The sequence below is a fragment of the Gymnogyps californianus genome, chromosome 16, assembly GCF_018139145.2.
Source record: "Gymnogyps californianus isolate 813 chromosome 16, ASM1813914v2, whole genome shotgun sequence".
NCBI classification, from domain to species: domain Eukaryota; kingdom Metazoa; phylum Chordata; class Aves; order Accipitriformes; family Cathartidae; genus Gymnogyps; species Gymnogyps californianus.
This window is the reverse complement of record NC_059486.1, coordinates 14,701,471-14,719,789: the sequence shown is the minus strand read 5'-3', so window position 1 is coordinate 14,719,789 and position 18,319 is coordinate 14,701,471. Positions and strand designations below refer to the sequence as shown.

The following is an 18,319-nucleotide window of genomic DNA, read 5'->3' as shown; positions in this document are numbered from 1 at the left end:
TTAGAAAGAGGTGTGTTTTGCTAACCAGTGAGAACCAGAATGGTTCCCTAGTGTGCGGCAAGATCTTAGGAGCGTGTCGAACCCCGAAAGCTCCCAAGTTGTTTGTCACAAGCAGTCACTGTGAAAATTTGGTCTTGAAGCTCCTTTTTGGTGGTAGCTCTGAGTACTTTAGTCAGTAAAATGTCTTTTGAGGAAAACAGACTTTAACAAAATTTTGTGAAGACTCCTGTATAGTAGATGACCTTACACCTTTCTCCTAATACCCTGTTATTTTCTGGAAGTGCAAATGCCTGCTTAGACCTTCAGATGATGTTGAATGGTTAAGTTTTTTCACTGGTTCCATAAGCTGTGTATGAAAACTAGATGATGTAAATCGCTTTATTTAAAAAAAATCTGTAAGTCCCATTTTGGAACTGTCTTCTAAATCTGTGAATTTGGTATACTTCATATATCGTTAACCCAAATTAGTGCATATTTCCTTTATGAAAGACCAAAGCAAAACACTCTTAACAGTTCCAGACAGACCATACTATGCTTATAAAGCAAATTATAAACTGTGAGATCAGTGAGAAAATAAAACTTCAGTAGGGAAAGGCTTTTCATCAGCATATCTGCAAATATTTGACACTGACTTCTTGTCTTGATTTCTACAAGACAGACCCAGAGATGTAAAGCAATATCAAAGACAAAAAAATCCATCTTCCTGCTAAATGTGGGACCCGAGGAACAAGAGCGTGTAACACAGTGCGACTAGTTTTCCTAAGCGTACCTTCAGTTGGACCCTAGTGAGTGACAAAATTTGCAAGGTTAAATTATATCCAAAACGTGGACCTTTCTGCAACAATTTGATTACAGTTTAGTTGATGAGAACATACCAAACATAACATTGGTAACTTGAAGGAAACTGAAAAAACATTCGTCACTTGCAATTGGAACTCAGTCTTTGGTTGTGTTTGCAATTTGGCTGAAATAAAGCAATTCTCATGTGTTTGAATATTTAAACCTTCTGCTTGTTATTACATACTGCGTACAGATTTGGTTCAAAGTCCACATGAGGCTGTACAAGGTTTGTGAATTAACATAGTGGTATACTTATAACTTAGGCGGGCGCAACTTTTTGAAATATTATCTGGTGTGGATTGCAGAGTTCCACTATGTTTATGGGAAGGGGAGAAGACTATAGGCAGCTCCCCCTGCCCCCACGGAAGTATAATCTAAAAGGGAAAGCCAGCTAGGCATACCAAAACTTGTCTTTTGTGGTGTCTTTGTTATTAGCATAGCCAAAGACCATAGACCTATTTTCTTCAGCATTTAACTCTCAAGATGAAAACATTCTCTTTTTTCTCCATTTTTGCAGCTTGTTACTACTTAGATGAGGATCCATCATGTATTTAGTTTAGTTCAAGAAAGTCAAAAGCAAACTGTTTTAGAAAGTGATTACATCTATAACAGGAAGCAATTAAACTTATGTTTGAGACAATAGAACACACAAATTAACATGGGGTAGTTATTTTAAATGTATAATATGTGGTTTAGGGATTAGTATTCTTAATCTCTTTGAAGAAATTAATTAAAAGAGGTTCATTAGTTTTAAGAAGCTCAATACTAACATCTATTCAAGTGTAATTATTATGTGAATTACTTTAAAGTGAACTTTTCATGACTCTAGTGATAAGTGTTCTACTGAAAAGCTGTTTCATTGACTTTAGTAAGGGTGTTTGTAGAAATGGCAGATGTGATTTGTCCTGAAGCGTTTTATCAAGCTGTTCAAAATTCTACAATTAGACATAAACATCTATTTCATATTCTGTATGACTACTGCCTACACTTAAAAAAACCCAACCAACCAACCCTGTATGAAATTACCCATTGCATCTCTTAATCTCTCACATTCCCCTTCCCTTTTTTTTTTTTTTTTTTTAATTAAATGAGGGAAGGACAGGTTTACAGCATAAAAATGGGCCAAAGAGAGTGTATTTCGGGTGGATGAGATGAGGCAGTGTGGCATGCAGGCAGAAGCCCTTTGGACACTGGATCCAAAGTATCAGAAAATGTTTGGCTCATTGCTTTCCTTGAGGTTGCTGTAGCGTCAGTGACTTTGCTGATCTCAACTGTTGTTGTATGCTGTAGGGAGAAAAGTTGTCTGTAAATTACTTAATATTCTGAGTTCTTTCAAGTACCAGGCTGGGTACTTAGCCATAAATACATTTCTTTCTGTCATGGTTTACTTGTTTTCTGTTGTTCCAGCTTTGTCTCCAGTTTTATGTAGCAATGTCAAAAAGGCCTCTTTCTTCTGTCTGAAATGATGATGATGAGACTTTTAGGTTTTTAAACTATGGCAGCAACTGGAAATATTTTGAGAAAGGTGTAGCTAAGTGCAATATGATAAAACTGAGGAGGGAAAAAAACAGGGGAGGGAGACTGTATAACAAAACTCTTGGTTCATTTTAGAGAACTGGTTTGTTTGTTTGAAAAGCTCTAAAACTAGAACATATACATTCTTATTACGAAATATTGTTGACCTGTTAGTTTCCATAGGAGAGCTCTAAACTCAGCCTCTGGGACCTTCCACCCCCTCAGTCCTTTTGAAGTTCTTAGCAAAATTGTCTCGATTGCAAAAAAAAATGCTCCAGGGGAGGCGAGTCTTTATTTTAGAAGATACTATTTCGTATGTATTTTTCTTTACAATCTATATTATTGTTGTTTTAGCATCACGATTGAAAGTTTAAAAATCTGTGTCAGCAGCCCCCAAAGCCCAGGCTTCAGTGACAATGCTGACTCAACAATAACAGACTCCATACCACTTGCATGCTCTTTGGCCTCCAATGTAACTTTATTCATGCCCAGAAATTAAAAAAAAGAAAATCCCACAATCTGTTGTAGAGGACAGCTGATCTAGAAGTCATACTACAGGCATATGTTACTTTTTTTTTCCTTAAGAAAAAGAAAACCTATATGAATACCAACTTTTTCCCTCCTTTCAGATCCTAACATTTGAGACCAAGAATCCGACGGAGCTGGCTGAGCGCTTACGATCTGTGTGTGGAAACCAGAGCAATGCTTACGCTCGACTGCTGGAGTACCGACTAAATGCTTTGCGTGGACTCTGGAATGCCCAGCGCCAGCTAGCCTTGGAGGAGCAGCATGACCGGGAGAGCTCGGGGGATGAAGAAGCACTGGCCTTGCTCAAGCGTCAAGGCTTGTTACAGCAGCCTGAACAGGCACCGTTTACTTCACGAATGGGGCTTCTGTTGGTCTTTCCGCTCATTCAGTCTCAAAGTAGAACAGACCCTTCTCTCTGTAACATAACTGCTGAGGTGCTATTGAATTGCCTTCGAGACTGCCAGCCTTTGAGTTTGACTAAGGAACCAGCTGACTGTCTTAATGGGATAGAGTCTTTGCTGTGCTCCTGGCTGGAAGACACTTCTGCTTCAGGCCAACAGATTCCATATAAGCAAAAAGAAAATGCTGCTGCCGCCCTAGTTGCCTTGGCTTGTGCAAGGTAAGGAAGCTGTACTGAAATGACATGTTGTGGTTGATATTGGTGGTAAGTGTTTATATTTAAACATAAGAATCAAAAATGATGTGACTGCACTGTTGATACTAATTTTTGGTTTACTCTAGTCTTTTTCTTTCTAATATTTAAATATTGGTTTGGAAAGGGTGAAACTGATAAGCTAAGCATATGTAAAAACAGAAGGATCTAGGTTAGAAATGCCTCTTGTGCATATTGCTGCTTCTACTGCAGTGATCTGTTCTAGGAATGGTTCCAAAAGTTTTTATCATGGGGGAAAGTTGTCTCACTTTTCCCTTTGTACTGCCCCTTTAATCCTGTAGCTTATGCACCTTCATTTGGCTGTAGAAGGCATTACTGCCAAGTTTCAGGGCAATTTGTTTCAGATTTCAGTGTTGCCTGTGAAACATGTGAAGGCGTTTTTTCATTTTGTTGCCAGTGAGGAGTTCAGCCAGCGTAGGTTGAACTATCCCATGCCCTGCATGGGTTTAGCACAGCATCAGGTGATTGAGGACGAAGTGGCCATAATTGCTTTTAATAAAAACATACTCGTTTTAGGGGATGGGGCTTGGGGAGAGGAGGAGGAGTATACAAAACTTAGCTTCTGCAAAGCCATATGAACGTGGGACTAAAGTCACTAGTAGCCTTTTGAAAATCTTGGCTTTAATGTTTCTCAGATTGCAGCCTTGTCTGTCAAGTTTAACTCTGATTCAAGATGTTGAAGTTCCCAGAAGATGTCATGATTTGCTTTAGAAAAAGGCTTATTCAAATGAAAAACACTTAATTTCTAGTGTACTTGTTCTAATGAAGTCAATGAGAAATCTACTGTATGTGGCAAACTCTTCCACACTGACAACTGCCTTATCTAAAAGGCAACGTACTTGAACGTAGCTCAGATAAATTGGATTTGATAAACACGATCTCATTTATTTTTTTTCCTGATGTCAATTTTCAGGAAGTATGGGATGTTATTTTGCAGCTGAATTTGTAAAAGAGCCAAATTTCAAATACAGCTTTTGAAATGAAGGTTCATCTTATATTTTCTTTGCAAATCTGTCTTGCATTGCTTACGGAGTTTTAATATCCTGACGTGCTTTGTTCACCTGTGAAAGCCTTGCATTTTTCCTTTAAATATCTAAGTCGCGTTGGGTACCATTATGAAGAAAAAGCCTTCAAAATGAGACTATTATTGAGATTCCTAGCTGCAATCTTGGGTGTTTCATATTACTAAGAATAAAACAACAGGGTAAATACTGCTTTAAATAATTAATTGAGGTGCTTTGAAGTATTCAGTGTCAATTTTCTCCAAGCTGAGGTTTAGCAGTGAAAGCATACAGCTGAAAATGACAGTGGGGAAAACAGGGTTTGGGGCATGGAGGAAGAAAGTTAAGGAGCTAAGACTGACCATGTGTGACAGAAAGCAAAAGGCATGGAAAGGATCTATTCAATTGATCAGTCATGCCTCTGAAGAAATCAATTCATAACCGACTACTACCATGCCAAAGACGCAGTCGCGATTCTTGTATTTAGCTAGGCTGTTATGTCTGGAAATAAAGCCACCACGTCTTTCAGAAAATGACTTCTTTGTAATACCCTGACCTTTAAAAAAATATATTTTACAGTTTCTGTTTTAAAGACCTCTGTATCTCTTTATTTCTACAAAAAACAGATGCTTTCCACTATATTAACGTACAGATTTCATAGCTTCTCCAAAAAAAGTATTCAACTTATGAATGAACAAGAATTATAATTAGGTTTACAAACTCCATATGTTTGTAAATACCACAATAAAATTTTAAAGCAACACACTTTCAGGCAAGAATAGAAACACCTTCTACTTCAGTTTGATTTTGTTTTCAGAAGTATCTAGTCCTTATATACATTTAAATGTATCACTTCAGAAGGGGAAAAGCTTCCAAATTTGTGTTTGGAAGCAAAAGTAATCAGAATCTTGATAATAAATTAATTAGTCTGGTCTTTTCTATTTTAGTCAAGAAAGCCATCTCTAGCTATGGGTGCAGCAGCTCTTACTAATCCTTTGGCTCAGCCCCAGGAAGACCTGCAGATTGTATTTGAAGATCTAAATATGATAAATTAGCTACAAGAAATATTGAAAGTAGCTGTCTGTAATTGATGCAAGATTGGGGTATTTTATCATGTGCCTAGATTGCCTTTACTATACATGTTGTTTATGACACAGTCCATGGTTGCTGATCTCCCTACCTGCATGGTGCTTCACCCTCTTCCAAAAAGATAGCGTGATTTAGACCGGCAGTTCGCCAGTGTTCTTCCTTTATGTTACCCTCTCTTCCTCGTTTCACTTCCTCCACAAAAGAATGAAAATCGTCCAGAAAAGAAATGCAAATTAGAAAAGAAGCTTGATGACATATCTTGGATATTCTCTCTTTATGGTACTGGATATTGTATTCTACATAGAAGCTGTTGTCTGTGTGTATTCAGTCTTGTTTCGGTAGACATCTTTAATTCATATTTTTCTTATCCTTTTAGAGGGTCGCTGAAAACCTTTGTTCATACAGTGCATCTGTTACAGAAACAGACTGATCTAGGATCCTTGCCTGTGGCTGATGTATTATACAGGTTTGTAGTGACTCTTCTAATTGTAGCACTTTGACATCAGCTCTGAAAATGTGTAAGTGCGTTTACAGATAAATGTCTTTAAATGTGATTAAAAGGCTTCAGAGTTATTGAAAGCTCTAGGAAGTATCAAAATTTAGTCAATTGCAGAAGGAAGACATTAGAAAGTCAAATCTAAAAGGATCTAGTAATTGGGTTTTGGGTGTTAAGTTTTTATTTTTTTAATTAAATATTGATGATTCCTTTAAGTGGCTTATGAACTCTGACAGAGAATAATTACTTAATATATCTTCATCTTAACTTTTGATTTAGGTAATTTTGCTATTATCGTTCTCTATGCATTTTATTTTCTGCTTAAAGGTTGTTGCTTTTGGAGGGAGGACCTGGATCGCCCTCTTGTTTGCTTGGAGGAAAGCATATAGTGTCTTGGGGCTTTGAAGACATGTTACCTGCACCTGATGCCAACAGTAGTTCCAGCAGTGAAAATAAAGGTGAATTATTTCATGACTAGCAATATTAGCAGGGGAGGACAAGATGCTTTTAGTGGTGATAATTGTTTAAAAATTAATGTAAAGCTTTAGAGTTGGAAAGGATTTCTCCTTTTCTGTTGGAAGTAATGTAAAAGCAAGTACAGTACATCTCAAATAGCTGAAAGCTGGAGGGTTTAGAAGCACCATCTGTAGAGAGAACTGGGCATCACAGGAGTGTCTCGAAGCCTGATATATAACGAGAGGGGGAGGGCAGCAACTGTCTGGGCACTTTGTTGTCTTAGTCTGCACGTTCAAAACTGAAGTTTTGAAAACATGGACCTAATTTACAGGAGTACTAAATTGTTTACATTGTTTGGCTTGTCATACCTATTCTCATTAAGTTAATCTAACTAGATATGTAAATGATTTGTTTGCTTTTTTTAAAGTTGATTTGGGGATCAGATAGAAAAAATTATCCTGTTTTATATTAAAATTAAGAGGCTAAACCTTAAGTCTGGTGTGTTAATGATAGTATGGCATATAATTTTTTTTTAAATACAAGATAATGGGGTTCAGAAAAGCATTACTTTTCGGATGCTGAAGATCAGATGCTATTTTAAATTGTCTAGTAATCAGGTTGTAGGAAACCATTCAAAAGCAGTAGATACAGTGACCCTCCCTGATTTCAGTGGGAATTTTGCAGAGAGGTCAAACTGAGTTTGGATATTATCCACTCGTTAGTCTTTGAGTAAGTGTAATTTTTTTTCCTGTGCAATATCACTGTATTCAGTAGCTATCGTTGGCAGAGCATGGTTACTTTTAGAAGTACAAGTTCATTGCTTTCTTGCCCTTTTTCTATTCGACTTTTGTTTCTGTCCAACCTGTTTTGTATGATTTTTTTAATGCTTTCTCTTGTATTTCTTTCCCTGAATTAATTCTCAGTTTTTACTGCTTTGTTTGTTTACTATTTTTGCACTAAATGAGAGAAATTGCTTTAGAAATATTAGTTCAGGCTTTGACGACATCTCATTAAGTTTAATGCAAGCCATAGGAATATACAAATCTGAGTTGTCATTTTAGGCTATCTGCAAATCTAATGAAGACATCTATATTTCAAAGAGGTTTTCTTGCTATGAGAGTGACTAGATTTTTTTTCCTTTCCCTAACTGACTGTTCAGATTCTGTGGACTTAAATAGGTTGACTGGACTTGTTTATTGACATCCCCGCTACAAGGCTTTGCCTTGTGTGTCCCATCTTGGTTGTTAATAATTACTACTTTGTGAGTGATAAAGCTATGTTTGAAATACATTTTGTCTTAATTTAACAGTATTCAGAGGTGGAAGGGTCTGCTCTACTAGCTTTAAGAGAAGCACAGAGTTGTACCAGAAATTAGATTGAGGCTCAATATTAGATTATTCCTTCCCCACAAACAGTATGTTATACTAGCGGTCCTGAGCAGAAAGGTTTGCATAGTCATAAGCCTTGCTTGTGTTTTATCTTGCTGCCAGTTCTGAGTTCTGAACAGCATTACCTGTTGCAAAAACAGAAGAGAGTGGTCTTCTGCTCCTTTGCATCATTCTGAAGGCATTTAATAGCAAATGCTCAAGTTGTTTTATATTTAAGTAAAGGAATTTTCCGCTTGAAATGAGTTTAGTTGAATAGTCCTGTGTTCCTAAGCATGGTTGGGTATGCTAGTCTAGTTCCTACTGTATTTATAGTTTTGAATACTGTGCAGAAAAAGCCAGTTCAAATTTACTGCGTTTTTTATAGCAGCTTGGGCCATAATAGCCAAAGACAGGTCTTTAAAGCTGAAATGAGAACACAACCCAGGAAAGAGAAATTATTCAGAAATGGACGATGTACGTTTGAATCATGAAAAAACAGCACTAATGTCATTTATTATCTCAAAAGAGAAGCTGAGTGACTAGCACCTGATTCTTGTTAAGTTTACTTGGCAACAGCAGGAGATTTAAATAGCCCTAGTATTCGTGTGAGTGAGTGAGGCGTAATCTGGGCACCTCCGTAAGGCTTGAAAGAAATGTAAAGAAACTACTGTAAAAAGAATGGACTTTGACTATGTTACAGTAGCTCTTAGAACACCAAATAATAAATCCAGTATTAAAAAAATGGTTCTGACCTGTTGGTAATGACCTGCCATGAGTTTTTCAGTTGCTGTGGTAGCTACCACAGAAGTGTGACGACCATGGAGAATTTCCAGTTTTGTATGTTACAGAGGAGGTCTCTGCTCTATTTCTTCCTGATTCAGATGCAGACTTAGGGCGCTGTCTTGCAGCAGATGGGCTCTATCTTTATACAACTAATTCGGTGGGCAGAGGAATAAGCAAATTAGGATCTGGATTACATGGTACTTTGCGGTAAGTGACAGTTGAATATTTGCTATTCTGGAGATCTGGTTTTTTTAAAAAAAAAAGTTATTGTTTTGGTAAACCTCTCTCAGATGTTAGGTGTAACAAGACTAGAGCATATTATGCATTTTCATTAAATGCTATTTTAATGTTTTGGTTTTCTCATCTGAAATTCTTCTAGAGTATGCTTTCTCTAGAATTATAGAATAATTTAGGTTGAAAGGGACCTCTGGAGGCCATCTAGTCCAACCTCCTGCAAAGAGGTATACTGGCAGAATAGCTAATATTTTAGATTTTATTTTTTTAATGTATAGTAAGTTGGTTTTTTCTTTGCTGAGAGGGATATACTATAGACTAGTTTTGTGACCTTTTTATAGTTGTACAATTGCTGAATTTGTAAGTATTTGTTTTCTAATTATGTCATTCATTATAAATGATTAGTGCAGATGTGACTCACTGTACCTTCTTGCTGCTTTATTGCTTGGAAGTCATGAGGCTTCTTATGCTTTAAGGCTTTTACAATAGAAATTGCTGCCTTCCGCTGACTTGAATTGAAGTTCAGTCAAAGTTCAAGAATGTGGTTGTGAGTTGTTCTTAGAAAAACAGAAAAAATAGCACAGGGTGTTAAAGAGTTTTAATATACTGCTTTTTTGCCAGAGGTTTTGTGTACTGCCGTAATGAAGAGCTGGAGACTGGGTGGGTTGCTTTTGGCAACAGCAAACTTCTTCATCGGCCCGTCTCTTTTGATAATAAGCCTCACTCCCTTTTCCAGGTTGTGGATCAGCATACCCTTCAGGTAAAAGGAACAGTTCATTGCAGAGTTGTAGTAGAGTAAGAAAGTGTTCTTAATTAATCAGTCATTTCTGGCTTTAATTAGTTTTGTCCTTGAAGTTTCTTCTTTTTACTTTGTGAAACTGCCTTTTTATAAATCCCCATTGAAAGCATTGCAGGATAGAACTTGTAAGTTATGTTATAGATATTACTCTGTTTCCGTGTAAGAGTGTGGGTGTGTGGGGGGTATATATATGCATGTATATGTATTTGTATATGCATGTATATGTGTATATGCATGTATATGTGTATATGCATGTATATGTGTATATGCATGTATATGTTATATGCATATACAGACTTACGCTGTACTACATTATGATAGTATTGTAAGAGCTAGAATATAGTATGGTCACATTGTAAAACAATGAAACAATAGCAGAATGGACTTTGACTTAAACTGAAAACACGATCTTCCTGAACAGCTTGTTATTCTTCTACTGTAACAAAATTCAGGTATTGTTTCTGATCTAATTGTGTTTTTTACATAAACAACTGTCATCCTTTGTAAAAATGGATAGTTTGTTTACTTTAGGTTTTTTCCTGCCATGGTTTTAAGGATGGCTATGCACATTTATGTCCAGTGTGTTTCCTGAAACTGAGAATGTTTGGATTCCCCTTTTCTTCCAAAGTTTCGAGTAATGTTTCAGAGAAGTTGCAGAAAGTAGATAACTCTTTAGCATGTATATTTTCCTTGTGGTACTGTGGGTATGCTCTCAATCATTAGAGAGGAGATGATCCTTTTATTTTTAGTTATGTTAAATGTTTAGATATATAAGCTGGTTTGTATGCAGTAGATCCATTTGGCAAACGTTACCGAATAGCTCTTCGTAATAAATAAATGTAATAGTACTATTATGTCCAATAATAAGCCTCTTATGGACTAACTGCACTTGATCTTTATTTATTTATTTTTAAGTACACTGTTAATACTCATAAGAACAGACTTCAAAATAAGAACTGTTAAGATGCTCTCCTTCTCGTAGGTATGTCAGATAATCCCAATGCCAGTAAATCACTTCCCAGTTGGCAGTACTATGACTACCGTGCATCTTTCTTCAGATGGCACATATTTCTACTGGATTTGGTCTCCTGCAAGCCTCAATGAAAAAACACCAAAAGGCCACTCTGTCTTTATGGATATTTTTGAACTTATAGTAAGCAAATTATGTGTTTTCTATGACTCTCGAGTTGGTAGCATGACTACTGCTTGATTAAATATCAGCATTTTCAAATCAACGTATTAGATTTGAATATTGATAAGTGTTATCTGAATAGCTGTTTGTAATGTTTATGAAATAACTTTTAACAAGACAGAGGGTGTATTGTTCAATTCTGTCTTCAGAGGACATACTACTGTCATACTCCAGCAGTATGAGTTGTCTTGTAACATAAAATGTATTTTATTATAATTAGCCATTAAGTTTTATGCTGGGACAGTAATTCAATGTACTAGGATTTAAAGCATTGTTTACTGTGGATCTGCTTCATTGTGTTAAAAGCCAATCAGGTCCCACAAATTACAAATACAATTGTTTTGTCTACACTGCATTTTATGGCCTAAAATGTTTTTTATGTTGTATGACAATCATTGGTTTTAGTGTAAAAAACAAATGCATTTCAAAATATTAAGTCTAGAGAAATGTATCAGTAGTTTGAACTCCGTTTTCTCAATGGCTTGTGTGTGTATATATGTGTATATATACATATGTATGCTTGCATTTGTATATGTGCGTATATTTTAATTTGACAATGAAGCACCTCAGTCTAAAATTTTATTCATTTATATAGCAGAGCTTACAGCGATTCATAAACCTCTAGTATTGATAATTGAAATTGTACGAGGATTTAGCTTTGGAGTACTTTGGGTGCAACATCTGTATATCCGCTCGGCAGTTGCTGTACAACAGCTGTGCTTAGCGGGATGGTGGAGCTAGAAGTGGTGGGCTCTAGCAGTACAACTGATGGAAAATGCCTAGTGCATCTTCCAAAATGCAAGATCTGTAAATCAGATCTTGTCTTCATTAAGAGATGCATTCTTTAATAACACGTCCCCTGAAGATTATGGTCTAAGAAAATCATTGCTTACACTTTTTGGCTGGCAAATGATTTAAAGGCCTCTTTTTACAAAACTTGCCAGTGAAACATCATTAAGAATACAGGGAGGTTAAATATTTTTAAGTAGAGTTCCATAAATAAACTTAAGATTATGACAAGCAGTTCTGTCCTTGAGGGCAGACAAAATAGAAGATACTATATTGAACCACAAAGTCGCAAACAAAACAAATACTCATCTGTCTAGCTTTTATAACACTTTTTTTGTTAGAAATTCTGCCAGCAGGGTTTAAGTTTCTATCCCTACTTGATATGTTGTATCGTTCAGTACAGGTCATCTGTCTCCTACAGATTTCAATATCTAAAAGTATTTTTTTTTCTCCATTTTAATAGGTTGAAAATGGCGTATGTATAGCAAATCCTCTACAGGAACGAATTATATTAATGAGAAAAGAGGGTGAATCTGCAAAGAGTATAAACGAGATGCTTCTGAGTAGGCTGTCTAGGTATAGAGCTTCCCCGTCGGCGACATTGGCTGCTCTCACTGGCTCTACAATCTCCAATACGTTGAAAGAGGACCAAGCAGGTCAGAAGAGGTTTTACTGACTCTCAGTAATTTTTCATGGTTTGTTTCTTTACACACATACTATCAGTTCTAGTAATTACTAACCCCTTAGGATATGTGAAAAAAAAAACCCCAAACCTGTGCATTTAATAACTGTTTGAAAAATCTATATATATGTGTACTATTTGCTTAATGCTTGAATTACAAGTTCCTTTGCTAAATTAGGCATTGATTGTGAGAAAAGTTTAAGAATGAAAAATGGGAAGAATACTTGTAGCACCCTTTTTTTCCCCATGTATTCAATTATAGGACTGGTTTATGCCACATTTGATCAAACTGATAATTGCATTTCTCTGCTGGCAGTTCAACTGGGCTTCTAATTGTTATGTAGAAATGGACTGCAGTTTAGAAAATGAAACTATTGTTTCACAAGTAAGTTGAATATTATAAATTGGAGGTAATTTTGCTTTTTTGAGGTAATTTGCACAATGTTTGGGTATTCTTTTATGGGCTTGCTGGAACTACCCAAGTTAATTAGAGAATCTTGAATGAACAGCATTGGCTTTCAGGATGATCTGGAGCTTTGTAAGATTCGTCTTAAGATAAGATTTTATTCAGTTTATCCTGAATTACTTCTCTTCTTCCTTCGTATGTAGATAAGTTTTCTTTCTTCAAATTTAAACAATTAAAGGTATTTCCATAAAAATAAATTGTACAGGAAATAGATATACTTACAGGGAAATTGGCAAAGAGTTAGCTTGAAGAGCTATTTTAAAGGCTGTGTTTTGCCAGTTAACGACTAGAGTGCTACAGAAGAAGAAGTGGTTATTCTTGGATAGTTCTTTAGTCAGTGCTCAGAAAAGTGTTGATAAGCTGTGGCAGGAGCTAGATCATTATGACTGTGTATGTTTCATGTGGAGCAGGAGAACTTAAAATAGTAAATGCGTAGTGAATCTCAAATGATCTCTTTATGTTAAACGATTATTTGGCTCTAAGATACTGCTTTCAGTATGTTTATCACCATACAATTCTTAAAACAGTTTTGTTTATACTTAAATTTTAGGCTCCTAATTTTCCTGGTTTGGAAACTAGTGATTGCTGGGTTGTTTTTTTTTCCTCTGTTTTTGGGTTGGGGGTTTGGGTGGGGGGGGGGGGGGTGTTGGGGTTTTTTAACTTTTAAGTTGTTCTCTTTAGTTAAATAACCTGTGAAACTGTATCCTTCTGGAGATTGATGCTGAATGTGTGGGATTACAAGGTCACCCCTGTATACAACTTGTTAAAGCAACTTCTAAATGCTGCAAAATGTAGCTTAAATGAATTTCCATATTGGTTTATTTGAAGCCCTAAATAGAAATCTCCTTTGCTGCCTGTTATTAGGAGTTTTTAATGTTATGAAGAAGTACATGTTTGTGTTATATTTTTCTGTTCAATATTTCAGCTGCAAACACTAGCTGTGGGCTGCCACTGAAAATGTTAAGGAAGACTCCGATATACACATGTGGAACGTACTTGGTGATGTTGGTCCCACCCCCAGGTGGATCAGGCAGTTCTGCAACACGCTCGCTCTTTGGAGGAACAAGTGCTTTGTCATCTTTAAAAAGTAAGTCGGATACATTTGTGGCAGATTTTAAGTCCTTGGTTTTCTGAAATACAATAAACTTCTCAGAAATTTATTGGAGACTTTTTTCTATGTAGTTCTTGCTTCAAGCTTGGTGTTCAATATTTCGGATGGGCAGTTCACAAGCCGAGCAGATCTCATTGATGCTGCAGGAAGTTCACTTGGACGTGGTGCTCTAGTTCCAGGACTTGGTAAGAAGTAGATCTCTTTTCTGGGAGTATTTCAGAACTAGACATATCCAACCCTTAGATTCTAAATATTCGATCTGGAATTTAATTTGCAGTAAGCAGCTCTGCAGTTGGTGGGGTTTCATGGCCATGGTGAAATTTTGTAAATTTAACATTCTTGAAAGTTCAGAATTCCCTGAAGGAATTTCCAATATCTTGCTTTTGCAGTTTCAGCTGCACACAAGCTCAAGAAAAGTGTTTTCTGTAGCAGAAAAGAATCTTGATTTTTATAGCCTGCTTATGCTGTAAGGTGCTACAAAGTTCTGAATACCTTATCTCTATATTTGAAAATACATAAATGCATCTTAGCTGGAAAGATGTTGTAGGTATTTCTGATTTCCCTATCCCTTTATGACTGAAACTTCATGAGTGTTTTCTTCAAGACTCTTTTTTATTTATTTATTTATTTATTTTACTTATTATACCAAGCACGTTAATCTTTTGAACGGTGTCCATGCTACTTAAACACTGCATATTATTGCTAGCATTTTAATAAGCAGTGTTTTTATGTTGCCTAAGAAAGAATGTATTTCTTAAAAATGTTTGAGATAAATAGTTTTAAATAATATTCTAAATGGTAGGATGCATGGATAGGTATAATTGTATGTTAACCTTTTAGCTACTGTTACTGGAGATTTACCTCAGTCATTTGAAACATGTAGGCAAATAGGTTATTTTTGAACTTTTAAAGTATGGTAAATACCTCTATCATAGAACAGTCATGTCTATAGTCCACTCATCCCTTTCCTTTTACTGTTTTGGACCTGCTTGTGTTTGTAGGCTTTAAGCTTTTCAGGAGATGAGTCTCTGAGCTTAATTTTTTTAACAGTTGCACCGTGCGAACTGTCAGTTTTATTAAAGCTATTATGTTTTTACCACAAGGCCTTTAAAACAAGTTCTAAGGTGCCTAATTGTCAATAGCTGTAGTAAAATAAATTTGAAACTCTTTCCCCTCTACTTTTTCTAGAAGTTACTAGTATCTGATGCCAGATAAACTATTTTTAGTTTATACACTGTGGCAGTGTGTGGTAAGTTTATGGAGGAATGATATACGTTGTGTACTTACAAATAACAAGCACTGGGGTATTTACCTGAAGCGGATGCTGTTGTACATTTACTTGAAACATCAAAAGGGATGTGCATTCACTTCATTCCTTTGTTAAGAAATCTCCTTTTAATGTTTTTTATTCCAATGTGTTGTTACTAAATTGCTGTCACATGACAGAGAACTTTTAAAGCAAATAATTTGGATTTATATCTGCTATAAAAATACTTTAGTCTGGTTTCCTAACAAACATTTTAAAATATGATGTGCAAAATCTTTTCCTTTTCTTAGGTGCCTGTTATGATACTATGAATAACATGATATGGACATGCTCTAATGATTATATTGATCAATGGTGTAATCCTGGGAACCAGGCATTCCATTGTGTCTGTCAGAGACTGGGAGTGAGTCATGTCATTACAGAGCCCAAAGGTGAGGTAAACTTACAAGTCAGCATTTTACGCAAAGTGGAAGTGAAATGTACCATTATCATACAATAAATATACAGAAACTACCTTCTGAAACTTTTTATTAAAAGTTGAGTTCATTCTTGAAAAGTTGTTTATAAATATTGGTCATGGTTTATCTTTGCTTTAAGAAAGGAAAAAGCAAAAAGCGAGACGTGTTTGGAAGTTTCCAGATTCTTGCTACCTTTAGCACATTAAAAAAGTGACGTGGGTAATTCTTTTGTTTATCATGTGGGCGGGTGTCCTGAAGTTAGAGGAGATGATGATGATATATTGCATTTTAGAAGCTAATGCTATAGTCTGTGTTTGTAGACAGCATTTGAACTGCTTTTCTTCTAGGGGATGCAACAACCACAAATGAGGTTATTAACCAGTTACTGCACCATGTTGGTGCCATGTGTATCCACCAACTCAACCTGCTTGCAGCCAGCAACAACCTTCCCATAACAAATTTTTTGGGCAAGCAACATCCAATTGAAGCACATCATCTCAGCAGTATTTGTGACATTATGGAAAAAGCTATGGTGAACGGAGATACTTGTATAATACGCTGCATCCTTGTTGTCTTTCAGGTACAAGGGCATCTTAAATGTACTTCACAATAGAATCCAGAGAGGTTACTCCCTTATTTCTTTCTTTTTTTCCTTTTTTTTTTTGATCCAAAGTCAGTTTCTGACTCTGAGATTTCTAGTCACCTAGACAAATAGTTTGAGAAACTGACTGCAGAAAAAGAGTTCATGTGAACAATACTTAAATTTCTAATATTGTTGTGTTTAATTTTTCTTAGGTGGTTTTTAAATTTTTCTTCAGCCCACAAACTGAAAGAAACAGAGATATTGTTAGAAGGTCTGGCCTGTTACTTTGGCAGTTACTGATGGCACCAAGGGATCAGATTTGCTCTGAAATTCAGAAGGAGGTTTGTCTAGCTATTAGGTAAATATCTGTTTTGTGGAATTAAACTGAACTTAGACTTTAGATTATTTGAAAATGTTGTAACAGATGAACATTCAAATTGTATTCCTCAGTTTAATTTTAAATTAATATGATAAAATTTAGGTCGACATAGTATGATAAAATTATTACGATTTATATCTGTGGAAGAAGGGAAGTACGTGTTTGTCATGATGACAGTGAAATAACCGATAGGAATTGCTTTCCATACTTCTTTTCATTTGTTGCTTTTTATTGGCTTTCTTCAGGGTTTTTTTTTAATGTTTATTATAATATAACTGCTAAATGCAAGCAAAGTTTTCTGCATTTCAGTGATGGCTAGAATGACTTCCATATTTAGCTTATGTAGTTTATTGGTGTTCTGGAATAGGCAAAGCTAATGTTGTCAGCTGTTATACCAGTGTTTCAAGTGACAATACTGAAGTCCTTCTAAACAAAAGGAATGTAAGGGAAAGCAGAATGAATAATACTTGAGGAATGCTGTAAGATTGAAGGCCCAGGGAAAAACACAGGCAGGGTAGTAAGACTGTCTTGAGAAAGTCAGGTTTATGTTTAGAAAACAGGAATCTATTTTGGTAGAAGGGTGGGCATTATGTTTCTGGGCTGGTACACCAGGTCATCAAACACTTAAACAGGATGGTTGCTTTAGCTCGACTCATATTAGCTACTGCACCTCTTGAACCTGATGCTGCGTAATTTCCTTTCTCCGGCTTGTCAAAATAGCAGAATGACTAAGTACATGGAAGCGAGCAAAAAGTGTGGTTGTATATCACGAAAACAAGATAATGTAAATCTCAAGGACAAGGAATGCTGTCTCAAATGTCCTAAGTACAAATATAATCTGCTTTCAAGTGGGAAGTGCTCCAGAGGTTGAGAACAAAGTCTTCTGAAGATCAACCTGCATTTTTTTCATGTGAATCACGACATTCCAAATTTCAGTGGTTTTATGCAACTCTGAGTGAAGAAGAATAGTGTATCTTTAGTATGACTAGCTAGCATTTTCAGGGTCTTGCTTTTTGACAGGGAAGTGTATCCTGTCAACTGTATGGACAGCTGCTGCATTTTTCCCTTGTTTAACCCTGTATCCTCCAACGACTTGTAAAAAAATCAGAGATGGGGATTAGGTAATATCCCCTTCCTCCTGTTTTCTCTTTGGGGGATTCTGATACCAATGGAAACCTCAAACTTAGCTTGCAACGTATGATAACTTTTCCTGATGTTTGTATCACAAGTTGGTCGGCATGAGCCAGAGGGAGGGGAGCTGCAATAATCTCTGCTCTCAGTGTGAAGCTGAAAAACATACCAGTTTTCTTTTCTATGAGTGTGATTTAAAAAGAAAAGGGAAAAAGAAAAGGAGAAAAAGTCTGCATAATAGTTTCAACAGTTCAGGCAGTCATGAAGTACTCCTTTTAAGTTATTGTGTATATTCTATCTTGATGTGGTAATTCATGTAGAAAGGACAAAGTTCATCACAAGTTAGAGGGGAAAAATATCTCCACAAAGAGTATTTATGCATAGCTGTGTTGTTTCTGAAATGCTAGTTCTGGAATCTTCTGCTTAGCTTAAACTAAGACTTCTATAAGGAGCCAGTCTTTAATAAGTATAAAACTGTAA

General features: G+C 36.1%; 1 protein-coding gene across 2 annotated transcripts in view; it reads left to right on the top strand.

Annotated features, from left to right (window-relative positions):
* Positions 1-18,319, top strand: part of HECTD4 (HECT domain E3 ubiquitin protein ligase 4) — a 75,862-nt gene that overhangs the window by 9,108 nt on the left and 48,435 nt on the right. For both annotated transcript variants that reach the window (XM_050906374.1, XM_050906373.1), the window contains exons 2-13: positions 2,985-3,502; positions 6,023-6,112; positions 6,470-6,600; positions 8,847-8,955; positions 9,604-9,742; positions 10,764-10,934; positions 12,226-12,418; positions 13,836-13,997; positions 14,093-14,206; positions 15,579-15,719; positions 16,094-16,326; positions 16,542-16,687. In XM_050906374.1, the coding sequence (XP_050762331.1) occupies positions 2,985-3,502; positions 6,023-6,112; positions 6,470-6,600; positions 8,847-8,955; positions 9,604-9,742; positions 10,764-10,934; positions 12,226-12,418; positions 13,836-13,997; positions 14,093-14,206; positions 15,579-15,719; positions 16,094-16,326; positions 16,542-16,687 (2,147 nt within the window). The remainder of the gene's footprint in view (positions 1-2,984; positions 3,503-6,022; positions 6,113-6,469; positions 6,601-8,846; positions 8,956-9,603; positions 9,743-10,763; positions 10,935-12,225; positions 12,419-13,835; positions 13,998-14,092; positions 14,207-15,578; positions 15,720-16,093; positions 16,327-16,541; positions 16,688-18,319) is intronic.